This window comes from Hyperolius riggenbachi, chromosome 7, assembly GCF_040937935.1.
Source record: "Hyperolius riggenbachi isolate aHypRig1 chromosome 7, aHypRig1.pri, whole genome shotgun sequence".
Lineage (NCBI taxonomy): Eukaryota > Metazoa > Chordata > Amphibia > Anura > Hyperoliidae > Hyperolius > Hyperolius riggenbachi.
In genome coordinates this window covers 158,847,612-158,865,011 of record NC_090652.1, presented here as the reverse complement: position 1 = coordinate 158,865,011, position 17,400 = coordinate 158,847,612, and the positions used below count along the sequence as shown (strand labels likewise).

Sequence of the window (17,400 nt, the reverse complement as noted above, 5' to 3'; positions counted from 1 at the left end):
TACAGAACTGTCGCCCGTAGACGACACGGAAGATCAGGAAACCCCCCCTCGCTATGTCGAGGCCCTGATGGAAGCCATTAAAGTCTGTCAAGCCACCCTCACCTCTAACATAGACCATGTTGAAGTGGGCATGGGGCTCCTGCGACAAGACATGTCTACCATCCGAGATAGGATCTCTGCAATAGAACAACGTACCTCAGATGCAGAAGACCGAGTGAGAGAACACGAGGTAGCCATTCCTGACATGCGACACCGCCTCAAAGCGCTGGAAGACAGATCCGAGGATGCAGAAAACCGCAACCGAAGGAACAACATTAGACTCCTCGGATTACCAGAAGGAATGGAGGGTAAAGATGCAACTACCTACGTTGAAACCCTTCTAAAAAAAGCTACTTCCCGACAATACTTTCTCACCCTTTTTCACAGTGGAGAGAGCTCACCGAATCTCCACCAAGAAAACCCCCCCTGGGGCACCACCACAAGCCCTCATTTTCAAAGTCCTCCACTATAAGGACAGGGATGCTATTCTCTCTGCAGCATGCCGAGAGGGAGATCTGACCTTTGAAAATAATTGTATAATGCTTTTTCCGGATTTTTCAACAGCCACCCAGAAATTGAGGAAATCCTTTGTGAAGGCTAAAGAAAAGCTTAGAGAGCGGGATCTTCAATATGCCATGCTTTTCCCTGCCAAGCTAAGGGTCCAACACAATGAGGATACCCATTTCTTTGAAAAACCAGAGGAGGTTTTTAAATGGCTAGATTCTATTCCAGCTCAACCTCGCCAACAGCAGTAATTAATGCTCCTATGCAACATAAATTGTAAGTACTGTTCCCCATACTCTGGGTTTTTTTTTTCTTCACTCTTATAATCCACTGTTGTGGATCTCTTAAACGCATGATGCTGGATGTGCCTGCTTTCTCCTCGGTCCCGTACACTCTTACTTTTATTTTTGCTCCCGTTTTTCACTTCCCTATCCCCATGTCCCTGGATACTTTGAAGATTCTCTCTTCAACCTGTTATTATACTGGAACGTCTCACCTCTTGGAACTAACGAACAGCTCAAAATGGCGTTTTTGGCGGCAACTCTACTGCATGAAGGAGCTATCTCCCGCGATTTCGTAAGCACGCACTGTCCTTCTTCCTTCTTCCCAATACAATTGTGGGAGATAACAAACGTTCCCTCTATATACAAGTGACTATATACTACATCACTTACCCTCCGGTTCATATAGACCTGGTTGTACCTATCATTTACTTTACATGCCTGACGGAAACTCTTTTTAATATGGCTCATTATTATTACTCCTGCCTCACTAGTATTTCTAAATGATGTTATACCATGTTATCTCTCATTAATAAGGATTATAATAATTATCCTGTATGCATGATACAACTGCCATATATATATACTGTTTTCTTCCAATTGCTGCAATAATGGTTGACATCTAACCGCAGACCACTACATTACATATTCGAGCTGCATATATTCCTCCCTACCCTGTGCCATTGCTATATATGTATACACCTAATGTCTTTACAGCGCTCTGCACCGGTTCTATATTTTTTTTTTTTTAATTCTGCGCGCGCTTTTTTTTCCCACACTTATACTGCCGCTCTGTATGCTCTGATATCTTTACAATGGCATGGCACTTTGGAATGCCCCTACTCGTTTTTGTCACTGCAATGTAAGTTTCAACTACCGGTGGTCTGTTGTGGGAGGGAGGGAGCATCTGACAATACTAGCTATGATTGCTAATTGCAGTACTTGGAACTTTATATATTATGCCATTCCTGTTACGCAATGCAATTGAGATGAGGCAGGACTTCTTCAATGTGCTGCCACAAGGGGGGTGGGATCGAGATGCGCCGGCTCATACCCCGGTCCACACGCGACTCCCCATCACTGTGCTAACCCTATAAATGTTGGTTCATATCCCGGTTTTGTGTGTGGTACCCCGTCACTGTGCTGGTGCCCTTGATCCCACCCCCCTGATCATATCATCATATCATTGTTCTACTAAATAATCGCTAGAGGTTTGAACTAAGCCATGTCACTCTAGGCTGCCAGCCATAATCCCCTACGAGCTCCTGGTAATCTGGGGATGATGGGAATGCTTCCCAGGGAAGTTTTCTTTTATCCATCATATTGATGTAACAGCCGCTCCTGTACTCTGCGTCCCAGCATGGTGGTTTCGCAGCATGCCTCTAGATTGTAAGCCTTTGGGCAGGGTCCTCCTCCTTTTGTGTCCTACCTGATCATGCACCTCCATTACTGTGAACCCATGCTATGCATCTGAGTGAACCTAACTTGCCTAATCTCCATGCTCAATCCAATGACTAAGCATTACCTGGCACTCATACTGTGCCGTGTGATCTGGTTTTCTATTATTCCTGTATTGTCATATTGCTGTATGTCACCCCTAAATATTGTCTGTAACCTAAATTAATGTTCAGCGCTGCGTAATATGTTGGCGCTTTATAAATACAATAAATAAATAAAAATAAATAAATGTCATACTTCTCAGTCAGTACTCGCGCACAATGACTATATTACAAGAGGCAACCAGTAGATGGCGATAAATCTCAGACTTTGATTCTCATTTTTAGCATTAATATCAATACGTTGCTGTACCATAGCACTGTTTCCCCACCACTTCATAGTGATTGGGAAATAAACTGTATAAGAAGGACACAGAGGTGCATCTCTCGTTGATGGATAATTAGACGACAGGCACGCACAAAGACTCCTCAGACAAATTTACAAGGAGCACCACCATGCTGGGACGATCCTATTCTATGCAGGGAGTGCTGATTAGATCCTCTGCCGAGTGACACTCCTATTTATATGCGTAGTAAGACACATAATTGCACATCCAGCCCATGCATGTTATTGTATTTCGCAACGTTTAAGATATGTACCCCCAATATAAATTGGGAGAGGTTGGGCGGCGGAGCTCACCCGATACGAGGACGACTGCCCCAGTCAGAATCCTTATTTATAATATTATACTACACAACACTTTTAATAGCTTAGCTATATAAGGAAGAGAAAGGTTGAGAGGGAGGGGAGGGAATACTTTATATATAACAGGGTTAGGGATTAAGGCAGCTTCAGTTTGGGTGAAGATGCAGGGTGGGGGTCCTACTTGGTTCCTAGGGGTAAGCACCGGTTCTATTCTTCAGGCATTACACGTAGCCCATATAAGTATGATACTTTTTCACAATGGCAATAGTTTTATAAATGACACCTAAGCGTGAACGAATTGATTGTATACTTTGGAACACCAGAGGCTTAAACTCTCCCTTTAAGAGATCACTAGTATTTAACTATATTAAGAAATATTCACCACATATAGTCATTCTTCTGGAGACTCATCTCCATGGGAGTAAAATACTCGCCCTAAAAAAAACCCTGGGTGGGGCACTACTATAACTCTACGTACGCCTCCTACTCTAAGGGAGTCAGTATATTCATTAGGAAAAATCTCCCCTTTCAACTCCTTGACCTTAAGATTGATGACTCGGGCAGATACGTATTAGTTCATGGGAAATTCCATAATACTAAAATTATATTAGTAGGGTTGTACAACCCTCCTCCGGGCACAACAGACTTACTTCACGACCTAGCCCAACTGTCCCTTAGCTACTCCACCTCTAACTGCCTGTTCCTAGGCGATTACAACATGGTTCCCTCTACACAGGCAGACCGATTACATTCTAAATTGCCTAATTCTCCAATGCTTATGGACTGGGCACAGGCGTACTCCCTGACGGACGTATGGAGGTGGAAGCACCCAGATGAACCTGGATTCACTTGTCACTCCGCTTTGTACCGTACGCTATCCAGGATTGATCTGGTTTATGCATCCCCTCCTGCCCTGTCACTGATTCATGACATTAAGCTGTTGCCACGAGGCATCTCAGATCATAGTCCGATTATACTACTAACCCTAGACCTGGGCAATTCGATATCCACCACAATATGGAAACTAACTCCTCACTGGCTATTAGAGCCCAGAGTTAAATACTTAGTTCAAGACAGGATGAAAGAATACCACTCCCTAACTCATGACCCAGTCCCCCCTCTGATCACTTGGGATGCATATAAAACAGTAATACGCGGAGCATATATTTCCAGTATAGCGGAGGAAAAACGTCAATCTAATATCATAACAACTAATATTGAGGAAAAAACTAAACAAGCTGAGCAGGAATATATAACAAACCCTAATCCTGAAACATATCAACGTTGGCAATCTCAACTCCTATCACTCTCAAGCAAACAAATTGACAATACAAAACAAGAAATTCAGCTATATAAAATTAGGCTCTTTGAACATGGTGACCGTACTGGGAAATTACTTGCTCGTTTGATTAGACAGGACCATTCCACCACACAAATTGCACAATTAAGAGCGGATGATGGCACTGTGATCACACATCCGGGAGATATTAACAATGCATTTCGATCCTACTATCAAACATTATACACTTCAACCGTGTCAAAGGCCCCTGCTGAGATTCCTACCTAGAAACCATCGCTCTCCCTGCTCTCAGTGCAGACGAAATGAATTTGTTAGAAGAAGACATATCGCTTATTGAAGTCACCCAAGCCATTCTTTCTCTTAAAAAAGGAAAAGCCCCTGGCTTAGATGGGCTTCCATCCGAACTATATTCCACTTATAAAGGCCAATTTGCTTCTCAATTACTAACTGTATATAAAGAAATTCTTCTTATGGGTACTGTCTCTCCGACAATGTCGGAAGCCCTAATTACAGTAATACATAAGCCAGGACGAGATCCTATGTTATGCTCATCTTATCGCCCCATCTCATTATTGAACGTTGACAGTAAAATTTTAGCCAAAATTCTTGCTATGCGACTCAATGGAGTCATTACATCCATTATACATAGAGACCAGTCAGGTTTTATCCTTGGGAAGGGATGCGATATCAATCTCCGCAGATTATTTACTCACTTATCTATACAGCATACTAACTCTAAGTCCAGAGTTATTGCCTCCCTAGACGCTGAAAAGGCCTTTGACACGGTTGAATGGCCCTATCTGTGGGCAATCCTGAAAAAGTTCAATATAGGCCCTAAATTCATTACTTATGTTAAAGCACTCTACCACTCCCCTAAAGCTAGAGTCTGCACTGGAAATCAGGTCTCCTCTTTTTTCTCCCTAGAGCGAGGCACCCGTCAGGGATGCCCCTTGTCCCCAGGGCTTTTTGCCCTGGCCATGGAGCCGCTGGCAGCAGTACTTCGATCCCAACGCGATATTATAGGTCTGCAAGTAGGTTCTCTCAATGAGAAAGTTTCACTATATGCAGACGACCTGCTGTTATATCTAGCGGATATATCCCTAACCTTCACTTCTATTGAAAGTTTTGGCTCCTTTTCCGGCCTAGACATCAACTGGCATAAATCTCTCCTTATGCCCCTTGATCCACTTCCCTCACCTACTACCCATAACACCCCATTACAAATAGTGTCTAAAATAAAGTACCTTGGGATTGAACTAACACCTAATATCAAAGACTTTTACACTCTTAATGTGGAACCCTTACTTGCACAAGTCAAAGATAAACTAAGAGCATGGTCAACCTTACCAATATCTCTCGTAGGCCGAGTTAGCCTAATTAAAATGTGCATTCTCCCGAAATTCATTTACGTTTTTAGGCACACTCCTATCAAACTACCAGTTAAACTATTCCATACACTTGATTCCATGTTCTCCTCCTTTCTTTGGAAATCCTCCTCTCCACGGATAGCTTTGTCCAATCTGCAACTCCCGGTTGATCAAGGGGGACTTGGTTTACCCAAAATGAAATTTTGCTACTGGGCAGCCGTGCTCCCCACCATATACTGGTGGTTCGAGCAATCTTCCTACAATCCAGCCTCCGCACTAGAGGCAGCAATCATAGGATCCCCATTACCTCTAGCCAGCCTACCCTTCAGAGGACCTAAAGCCTCCTCATCCCTTACCTTACCCATGATCACCACAGTCCAAATTTGGGAAGATGTTGGGCATTTTGTGTCCAGCACAGGTCAATGGTCACCAGTCACCCCCATATGGAATAATACTAAACTCAACGAATTTCTGTCTGTTCCGGATCCATTGGTCTGGGTAAATAGGGGCATAACGAGGCTCAGGGATGTAGTTGAGGGAGATGAGATTAAACAATTTAACACCCTTAAACAGCAATTTTCTCTTCCTAATTCAATGTATTTTCGATACCTTCAACTTCGACATGCATTTCAATCACAATTCACTTTGCCAAAATTAATTTTGCGATCCCACCCCATTAAAGACATCTTAAGTCATTCGGGCCAGACAGGTCTCATCTCCCTCGTCTATACCACACTCATAAACACTAACAATCCAAGCAAAACCAAACCCTATCAATTATGGAAAAACGCAATACCAGACCTAACGGAAACTGAGTGGAATGACTCAATTTCTCGGTTTATATCTACCCCAATAGCAGCCCGACACAAGCTGTCTGCGATTAAATACTTATATCAAGTATACTTTACACCATATAAGCTATCCAAGATTAGCCCTGAACATGAAGACAAATGTTGGAGATGTGGCGACTCCAACGCTCATTTCCTACATATATTCTGGACATGCTCCAGAATAAAACATTATTGGGAAAGTGTTTATAGCCTGCTTTTTGAATTAGTGAGCCCGTCTATTCCAAGCACCTCTAAAAGCCTGTTACTTAACATCTTTAGTGTTAAAACTCTCTCTGAAAGGAAACTGCTCCTATGCAGAGTGATTTTATTCTATGCTAGGAGGCAGATCGCTTTGAAATGGAAATCCATTGATGCTCCCACCTTACAAGATGTAATTCGCTCCATTAACTGTGATCTGCCTGTCTACAAGGGTGTATATACTAACAGAGGATCGTCAAAGAAATTCTATAAGATATGGACTAAGTGGATGTCTAAATTTAAACTAGATATGTAAACAATCTCTCTGCTGCAATGCCTCTGAGTGTTCTCTATCTAACCAAGCGTTTTTTCTTTGATGTAGAAACATGATGTCAATTCTTATTGTCTTTCTCACCTGCTTAACTGCATTTTTTTGATGCTATAATCCTGATCTCATACTTGTTATATGGACTATGAACTCTGATGCTCCTTCGGACCGGAATCAACTAGGGAAGGGAGGGTAAGGGGGGGGGGGGGGGTACAGATGTATGTTCTTATGTCTTGTTTATATGTTTTATAAAAATAAAAAAAAAATTCCACAAAGTGTTTGGTGCAACAGTAGATAAATGGATAGATCTCACCAGAGAAGCTGGTGAGTACTATCTGAAACAACAGTGCTAGACCTCACCAGGGGAGCTGGTGGGTACTAGCTGCAATGAGACTAGTATAACTAACTAAACCTCACCAGAGGAGCTGGTGGGTATTAAAACAAAAGAGCACCTCACCAGTGGCAAGGGCCCACTGGTGAGTAGAGAGGTCGGACAGGCAAGATTTGGCAACTGAGAGGCGAATACAGTACAGAAACGTGAGGCAGAAGAATAGTGAGTTATCAGGCAGAGGTTCAGCAACTAAGGTCAGATAGGCAGAAGTACAGAATCGATGAGCAATAGCAAGGTCAGAGTATAGCCAGGATAATACACAGGTAATCAGTAATACAATATAACAATAGTCCTAGTCTTGTGTGAAATCCCTGGTTTCCTCCCAGATCAAAGCACACCGGATACTAGTCTAAGGTCTGAGCGCTAACACGAGTGTATTCGCAACAGCAGACAAGTTGCTAATGACCAGTGAATGCTTAAGAAGCCGAGGAGAGCTCACAGCCGCGCCCCTTACCAATCAGCCAATCCGAGCGGCGTGAGTCACCTCTGACGTCAGCCGACCGGCAGGTCAGCTAACGCACCTTCTTCCAGCATAAAGGTCCTGTCTCCGCGCGCGCCCATGCGATACAGCGACCCTATGAGCACGAGACAGTACCGTTCCCGGCGTGCTAGAGGCCAACGGAACGGATAAGGCCTGAGAAAAGGGAACAGAGGCGGCTGCGGGTATACCCTGCGTGTCCGCAGCCGCCATAGTTGCAGATGTTACATTTTTCTTGTTAAATTCCCAATAAGTTTGATGTGTGACATGACCCTTTTCCTATTGAAAAAACAAAAGTTGGATTCAAAATGGCCGACTTCAAAATGGCCACCATGGTCACCACCCATATCAAAAAGTTTCCCCCCTCACATATACTAATGTGCCACAAACAAGAAGTTAATATCACTAACCATTCCCATTTTATTAAGGTGTATCCACATAAATGACCCACCCTATAGATAGGGTTTTTTGTGTTTTTTTTTTTTTAAAGCAGACCAGTAAGGGGCTTCAGAGACTAAAACTGCAACCAGGCCCATGTCGCAGAGGCCACACCTAGGGCCCTGCATTCAGGGCCGGGCCGAGGCAGAGGCGAGGGAGGCTCCAGCCTCAGGGCGCAGTGTAGGAGGGGGCGCACAACTCACTCAGCTATCATTCCCCTATTGTGTTTGAAGCAGAGAGAAATAAGAAAAGGGGATACATGGCAGTGACTACAAGCCAGAAAACTAGAGATTAAGCTGTTGGGGAGCCCTGGGGTGCCTCATAGTCTCATAGCAATCAGTGTGTGATGGCTGGGGTGGGAGGGATGGAGGGGCGCGTGGGAGGGATGGAGGGGCGCACTTTGATGTCCAGCCTTGGGTGCTGGAGGACCTTGTCCCGGCTCTGCTGGAGGACCTTGTCCCGGCTCTGCCTGCATTAAACACTATATTGCCACTTTGAGGGTAATATAGATTTAGTGTAAAATATTTAGCAGAAATATTTATTACAGTATTCCATTACCCACATCACAAATCAGGTTCTGGGTCCATGAGGTTGAGGGGGCTGTCAGGGCAGTGTAGCTACAGCAGAAATTAATTACTGAACATAAGCGGTAGCTTTTTAAAAGTATTTACTGTAATGTATTCGGCCCCCTTGAAGTTTTCCACATTTTGTCACATTACTGCCACAAACATGAATCAATTTTATTGGAATTTCACATGAAAGACCAATACAAAGTGCTGTACACGCACAAAGTGGAATGAAAATTATATATGATTCCAAACATTTTTTACAAATAAATAACTGTAAAGTGGGGTGTGCATAATTATTCAGCCCCTTTTGGTCTAAATGCAGTCAGTTGCCCATAGACATTGCCTGATGAGTGCTAATGACTAAATAGAGTGCACCTGTGTGCAATCTAATGTCAGCACAAATACAGCTGCTCTGTGACGGCCTCAGAGGTTGTATAAGAGAATATTGGGAGCAACAACACCATTAAGTCCAAAGAACACACCAGACAGGTCAGGGATAAGGTTATTGAGAAATGTAAAGCAGGCTTAGGCTACAAAAATATTTCCAAAGCCTTGAACATCCCACGGAGCACTGTTCAAGTGATCATTCAGAAATGGAAGAAGTATGGCACAACTGTAAACCTACCAAGACAAGGCCGTCCACCTAAACTTATAGGCCAAACAAGGAGAGCGCTGATCGGAAATGCAATCAAGAGGCCCATGGTGACTCTGGACGAGCTGCAGAGATCTACAGCTCAGGTGGGGGAATCTGTCCATAGGATAACTATTAGTCGTACACTGCACAAAGTTGGCCTTTATGGAAGAGTGGCAGAAAAGCATAAGAAGTCCCGTTTGCAGTTTGCCAGAAGCCATGTGGGGGACACAGAAACATGTGGAAGAAGGCTCTCTGGTCATATGAGACCAAAATGGAACTTTTTGGCCAAAATACAAAACTAACACTGCACATCACTCTGAACACACCATCCCCACTGTCAAATATGGTGATGGCAGCATCATGCTCTGGGGGTGCTTCTCTTCAGCAGGGACAGGGAAGCTGGTCAGAGTTGATGGGAAGATGGATGGAGCCAAATACAGGGCAATCTTGGAAGAAAACCTCTTGGAGACTGCAAAAGACTTGAGACTGGGGTGGAGGTTCACCTTCCACCAGGACAACGACCCTAAACATAAAGCCAGGGCAACAATGGAATGGTTTAAAACAAAACATATCCATGTGTTAGAATGGCCCAGCCAAAGTCCACATCTAAATCCAATCGAGAATCTGTGGCAAGATCTGAAAACTGCTGTTCACAAACGCTGTCCATCTAATCTGACTGAGCTGGAGCTGTTTTGCAAAGAAGAATGGGCAAGGATTTCAGTCTCTAGATGTGCAAAGCTGGTAGAGACATACCCTAAAAGACTGGCAGCTGTAATTGCAGCAAAAGGTAGTTCTACAAAGTATTGACTCAGGGGGCCGAATAATTATGCACACCCCACTTTGCAGTTATTTGTAAAAAATGTTTGGAATCATGTATGATTTTTGTTCCACTTCTCACGTGTACACCACTTTGTATTGGTCTTTCACGTGGAATTCCAATAACATTGATTCATGTTTGTGGCAGTAATTTGCCAAAATGTGGAAAACTTCAAGGAGGCCGAATACTTTTGCAAGCCACTGTATATTAAGTATCTACAAGGGGAATGACAGTTGAATGTATTTCAACTAACACCTGATATGTTCATTATAATTATTTTATTTATATACAGTAATACCAACATATTCCTTAGCGATGTACATAATAAAAATCAAACAGTGAGGAGAATAGAGAAATGAAAAGTTCAAAACTCTGTATAATCTGGACATCCAGCAATACAAAAACAAATACATACATTGTTGATGTGTGCTGTGAAACATGTCTATATGATAAATTACAGCAGAGTAATAAACACTAGGAGTGTATCTAATGAACGGATATTATGTATACAATGTCTTACTCTCGTATGGTACTGCATTTATTTTTTATTATATGTTTTGTGTATCGTTATATGTTTTATGTACAAATCAAAAAATTCTTTAAAGGGAAGATCCAGCTGAAAAGAAAAAACAAGATCTACTTACCTGGGGCTTCCTCCAGACCCTGGCAGCCGATGTGTCCCTCACCACAGCTCCGCTCCCAGCCGGTGGCCCGGGGTCCCCTCCGTCGCAGATGTCGACCGCAGAAGTACTGCGCCTGCACAGAACGCTCCAGACCACATGAGCCTGATTGGGAGCGGCGCGGCCACGCACTCGTGCAGGCACAGAATCTGCCGACCTGGTGAGGCGGGCATCTGCAATACAGGGGCCACCGACTGGGAGCAGAGCTGCTGTGAGGGACAGATAGGCTGCCAGTGGATTGAGGAAGCCCCAGGTAAGTAGATCTTGTTTTTTTTTTTGTTTTTTTTTAAAGAGGACCCGAGGCGGGGTTCTCACAACTAAATCCCCATACAGAGGCTGGGTCTGCCTATAGAGCCCAGCCTCTGTTGCTATTTAGATCACCCCTAAATCCCCCCTGCGCTCAGGGAGACCCCATAAAACACAGCCGTGCTGCGCGGGCTGTGTTTACCTTTGTAACGTCAGTCTCCGCTCTCCCCCACCTCTTGCAGAGCTCCGGTCCTCGCCCACGTCCCTTCCCTCCAATCAGCGGGGAGGCAAGGGACGCGGGCGGGGACCGGAGCGATGCAGGAGGCGGGGGAGAGCGGAGACTGACGTTACAAAGGAAAACACAGCCTGCTCTGACAAGCTGGGTGTCAGCAGCGCGGCTGTTATTTTTGGGGGGATTGCAGAGGGGGCTTAGGGGTGATCTAAATGGCAACAGAGGCTGGGCTCTATAGACAGACCCAGTCTCTGTATGGGGATTTTATTCTCAGAACCCCGCCTCGGGTTCTCTTTAAGCTCAGACCTTCCCTTTAAATAAAAAAAGAACAAAAAAAGAAAGAAAGAAAGAAACACTAGGAGGTCCCTGCAATTGTGAGATTACAGTCCATATATATCATATGAAAATTTAGGACAATGGGCACAGGCAAAGCCTCGTACACATGTATGAGGACAGTTACCCGGAAGGAATTGGAACTTCCCTGGGTGGTGTGGTGACAGCCGGGGCTGTACAGACATGTTGCTAGCCTCCATGCTAACAACGCATTTTGTTGCCATGGATGGGGGAGAAGGGCCGACAGAGCAGAGCAAGACACAGCATGTAACGGTTGGTGTCAGCAAGCAGAGAGAATCTGATTATTGGTGATCTGCAGTATCACCAAAAATGCAGATATATACCTGATTATTGATGATCTGCAGCATCACTGATAATACAGATATATTGTTAACCACTGGACACCTATAGGTATGTGAGTGTTTGGTGTAACAGTAATACTTTGAGCAATGCACCAGCGTGCTGGAATACTGCTCAGGAAGGCACAGGAACCTTTCAGCAGCCTGAGGCTCTCCAAGGGGAGGAGTCAGGCTGAAGGTAGGAAGGACCAGGGAGTGAGTGACACCTGAAGGTGGATGTCACTGTCTGGTCTGGAGACTATCTCTCAAGGGGAGAGATAGCTCTCGAGGTCGGGCACGCCTGGTCGGTAACACACTGACAGATAAAGTACAAGGACAGAAGGCTGATTCGGTATCCAAGGCAAGCAGGGTCTGGCAACGGTATATCAGATATGCGAGGTACCGAATCAGAAGACAGAGGAGTAGTCAGAAAAGCAATAAGTCATAACAGATATCAAACAATGCCTAATCTGAGTGCGAGGTCCTTGGTCTCAGCACCCTGGAACTAGTCTGAAGAATACACAGATGATAATACAGTATTTCCTAGACTGGGTGCGAGGTCCGTAGTCTCAGCACCCTGGAACTAGTCTGAAGTATAACACAGATGATAGCACAGTTCCCTAAGCTGGGTGTGAGGTCCTTGGTCTCTACACCATGGAACTAGCTTAAGTATAAACAGAATACAATTCAAATAATCTGGCTAAGTGTGAATTCCCAGGTCCACCTGGTTCTAACACACTGTAGGATCTGACTAAAGATCTGAGTGCTTCCACGTAGTGATCGCAACGGCAGACAACCAGCAACTGACAAGCAAGTTGTAATATAGTTGCAGGACTCTGCCGCCCCGCCCGAACCACTCAGCCAATCAGGAGTCCAGCAGGAATCAGCTGATCATCCTGATCAGCTAACACATCTCCTGCTGGCATAAAGGTCCTGACTTCTGGCACGCGCGCACGTAGCTCTAAACCTGTGTGAACTAACAGGCTCAGCCACACCCGCTTTGCCGCCAGACACACGCTTCCGCGTGCAAACTGCCGCACTGGACGCGGAATCAGCCGCCTGCTCAGTAGCACTCGCGGCGGCTTTTCCGCGATCTCTTACACAGCATCACAGAGTAGGCAGGGTTAGAGAGCAGTGGTAGGCCGAAATTTCGCATCAAAATTTGCATTTACGCATCGTAATCGTAATGCGAAATTTCAGGGTAAATTGTAATTAATTTTGTATGTAATAGTAATATTTCGTATTGCGTAATTTTCACGCAATTTTGCGAAGTTTTGTGCCGAATGTAGGGGTTAATAGCAAAGCCCTCCATACATGCTATTGCTACCAAAATTGCTACATATGTTAAGGAGAATATTGGGTACAAGTAAAAAAAAAAAAATTCAAAAAGACATTGTAGTTTTTGAGAAAATGGTTTTTAACCCATTCGCGTTCCGTTGTTTTCACTTGAGAAATGTTCACCTCCCATTCATTAGCCTATAACTTTATCACTACTTATCACAATGAACTGATCTATATCTTGTTTTTTCTGCCACCAATTAGGCTTTCTTTGGGGGGGTACATTTTGCTAAGAGCCACTTTACTGTAAATGCATTTTAACAGGAAGAATAAGAAAAAAAACTGAAAAAATTCATTATTTCTCAGTTTTCAGCCATTATAGTTCTAAAATAATACATGCCTCCATAATTAAAACTCACGTATTGTATTTGCCCATATGTCCCGGTTATTACACCATTAAAATTATGTCCCTATCACAATGTATGGCGACAATATTTTATTTGGAAATAAAGGTGCATTTTTTCCGTTTTGCATCTATCACTATTTACAAGTTTAAAATAAAAAAAAAATATATAGAAATATTTCATCTTTACATTGATATTTAAAAAGTTTAGACCCTAAGGTAAATATTTACATTTTTTTTTTTTAATTGTAATTTTTTTTGTTTTTTTTTTATATTAAACATTTTATTTGGGTAGTTTTGGGAGGGTGGGATGTAAACAATAGATTTATAATGTCAATGTGTGTTTGAGTTTTATTTTTTTTACTTTTAGTTGTAGTTTTATTTTTTGGCCACAAGATGGCGGCCATGAGTTTGTTTACATGACGTCACTCTAAGCGTAACGTAGGCTTAGAGAGACGCATGGGGGACGCTACAGCCAGAAAAAGCGCAGCTTCCAAGAGAAGCTGTCGCTTTTTTAGCGGGGGAGAGGTATCAGTGATCGGGCACCATAGCCCGATTCACTAATTGCCTGGCTAACGAACCGCGGCCGGGAGCAGGCGTGCACACGCGCGATCGGCCGTGGGAGCGCGCATGGTTCCTGGACGTAGTTTCTACGTCCAGAAACTAAAATAGGTTAAACTGTAAGTTTTTTAGTTTAAAAACCATTTTTTCTTTGCATTTTTAAAATCGATTGGAAAATTCTTTGTTTGACTTGTACCCACTATTCTCCTTAACACATGTAGCAATTTTAGTGTCACTACCATGTATGGGGGCTTTGCTATTCACTGCCAAAGTCGGCACGAAATTCCACGAAAATGACGCAACATTTTAGGCGAAATTACGAATCACTGTACGAAATCAATTGGATTTACAAATAGTAATTACGTATAAGCGTAAATGTGAAAATTTACGCGAAATTTTGCGTAATCGTAATTTGCTGATTCCGATCATCACTGTTAGAGAGGAGAACAATGCCCTCAGCCTGCACTCGGCCAAGACAATCTGCAATTCAGTAATTTAGTAAATTGTTTAGATTATCACCAGTTGGCTTTGAATTGTATTTGGCTACTGCAATCGATTTTTTTTATATAACTGCATTCTGGTCACAGGGCAGAAACTTATCTTGTATAGCGATGTTAGGAGATCCTGAACAGCACACAAAACAAATATAAAAACTTACGCCAGTTTGGCTGTAATAAATACAAATGACTGAAAAGACAACTTACAGTTTCTGTTTGGCCGTAGCCTTCATAGATGTCCAGTCCAGTGTTGGCTTTCCATTTCTCCATAACTTCTGGGTTGATGGGCTCCCCGGCACTTACACAGTGTTTCAGACTCTTGAACTTGTAACTTCACATACACAGAAAGGTAAATGTGAAAATACAAAGTAACAACATGTTTATATTCAGTCTACAAAAGGTAATGTAACGATTGGTGTCAACACGCAGAGAGAATCTGATTATTGGCGATCTGCAGAATCACCAGTAATGCAGATATACACCAGATTATGGATGATCTGCAGAATCACCAATAATCCAGGTATGTCTAACCTCTGGACACCTGAGATATGAGTGTTTGGTGTAACAGTAGCACTTTGTGTGAGAACCACCAGAGGAGCTGGAGGTTAGAAGAAGAAAGGAATTCACCTCAGACTGTGGGTGAATCCCTATAGACTAAAGGCTCCCTAGGAGAGGGGCCTAGGCTAGGTTGCAGGATGCCCTGCTGCTAAGATAAACAGACTTGCCCTAACTGGCTGTGAGATCCTAGCTCTCTACACCCTGGAGACGGGCTAAGGTAATACAAGTACTCAGTGCTAGTCTTGGGTGTGAGGTCCGTAGTCACAACACCCTGGAACTAGTCTATAGCATAACATAGCATTGACACAGTATCCTAGGCTTGGGTGTGAGGTCCGTAGTCACAACACCCTGGAACTAGTCTATAGCATAACATAGCATTGACACAGTATCCTAGGCTTGGGTGTGAGGTCCGTAGTCACAACACCCTGGAACTAGTCTATAGCATAACATAGCATTGACACAGTATCCTAGGCTTGGGTGTGAGGTCCGTAGTCACAACACCCTGGAACTAGTCTATAGCATAACATAGCATTGACACAGTATCCTAGGTTTGGGTGTGAGGTCCGTAGTCACAACACCCTGGAACTAGTCTATAGCATAACATAGCATTGACACAGTATCCTAGGCTTGGGTTTGAGGTCCGTAGTCACAACACCCTGGAAATAGTCTATAGCATATCATAGCATTGACACAGTATCCTAGGCTTGGGTGTGAGGTCCGTAGTCACAACACCCTGGAACTAGTCTATAGCATAACATACGAGAGTAATCTAGCTCAGTGTGAATTCCCAGGTCCTCCCGCTTCTAACACACTGTAGGATCTGACTGAGGTCTGTGTGCTAACACATAAAGCATTCGCAACTGCAGACAACGTGAGACTGAGGGACGAGTGGTTATATAGTGCAGCGCTGATCAGCGCCGCCCAGTCCCTTCCAGCCAATCCGCATACATCCTGGGATCAGCTGACCAAAGGAGTCAGCTGATCCCTCTCTGCTTCCCATGAAGCTTCTGTCTTTCCGCGCGCGCGCGTGTATTCCTCAGCCTATGTGCACAGGAAGGCTGTACCACATCAGACACATGTCGCCGCGCGTAAACCGCCGGACTGGACGCGGAAGTAGCCGCCACGCCGTCAGAGCACGCGGCGGCTATTCCGCAATCCTTCACAGGTAATACTGCATGTAAATGTTACAATAAATATGATCATATTTGGGAAGTAAGTGGGTGGCCTCCCCTTTAACTGTGACTGCTTAATATGCTTTGGATCTACCAAACAGTGGTAAACCCTAAAACCTGATATACTACAATGTGCTTTTTGTTTTTATTGAACTAGACTCCACAATCTCCCTTCCTCATGCTGTTATAACCGCATATACTCACAAATAAGCAAACCCGCATATAAGCCGAGGTACCCACTTTTCACTCAGAAATCAGGAAAAAGTGATTGACCCGTGTATAAGCCCCCTCCTTAGTATAGCCCTCTCCACAGTAGCCAGATGTGCCCTCAGTGCAAGTCGGTCCCCCTCCCCATACCAAGATGTGCCCCGAGGATGATACAGCTGTGTCTGTTGCCATACAGGAAGAATCCCCGATCATTGAACAGCTGACAATGCTGCTTGCATGTTCTGTTCCACTCTGCACACCATGTTGCAGTAGATGAGGGGTAGAAAGCCAGCTGGCAAGAGCAGGATCACATGATCCTTATGCTCCTCTGCCAGTAACAAAACCTGCGCCACCATCTGTTCTGCTCCATTGACTCGCATATAAGCCGAGTGGGTAACTTTTCAGCACATTTTTTTGTGCTGAAAAGTTAGGCTTATACGTGAGTATATAAGGTACTCAGTTTATTAAAGTCTGCTGCAATAATATTGTTCAAGGACTACTCTAAACTTCTAATTGATGCAAGGGACAACTGTCCTATATAAAACTGATTACTGTGAACTTCACAAACAAAGAATTTTC

At 43.9% G+C, this 17,400-nt stretch overlaps 2 protein-coding genes across 3 annotated transcripts in view; one reads left to right on the top strand and one right to left on the bottom strand.

The window, feature by feature from the left end:
- The window catches only part of ERI2 (ERI1 exoribonuclease family member 2), a 196,613-nt gene that overhangs the window by 68,188 nt on the left and 111,025 nt on the right, over positions 1-17,400 (top strand). The window lies entirely within an intron of this gene.
- LOC137524674 (acyl-coenzyme A synthetase ACSM3, mitochondrial-like) overlaps positions 1-17,400 on the bottom strand; it is a 75,963-nt gene that overhangs the window by 20,080 nt on the left and 38,483 nt on the right. For both annotated transcript variants that reach the window (XM_068244809.1, XM_068244810.1), the window contains exon 8: positions 15,092-15,215. In XM_068244809.1, coding sequence (XP_068100910.1) covers positions 15,092-15,215 — 124 coding nt within the window. The remainder of the gene's footprint in view (positions 1-15,091; positions 15,216-17,400) is intronic.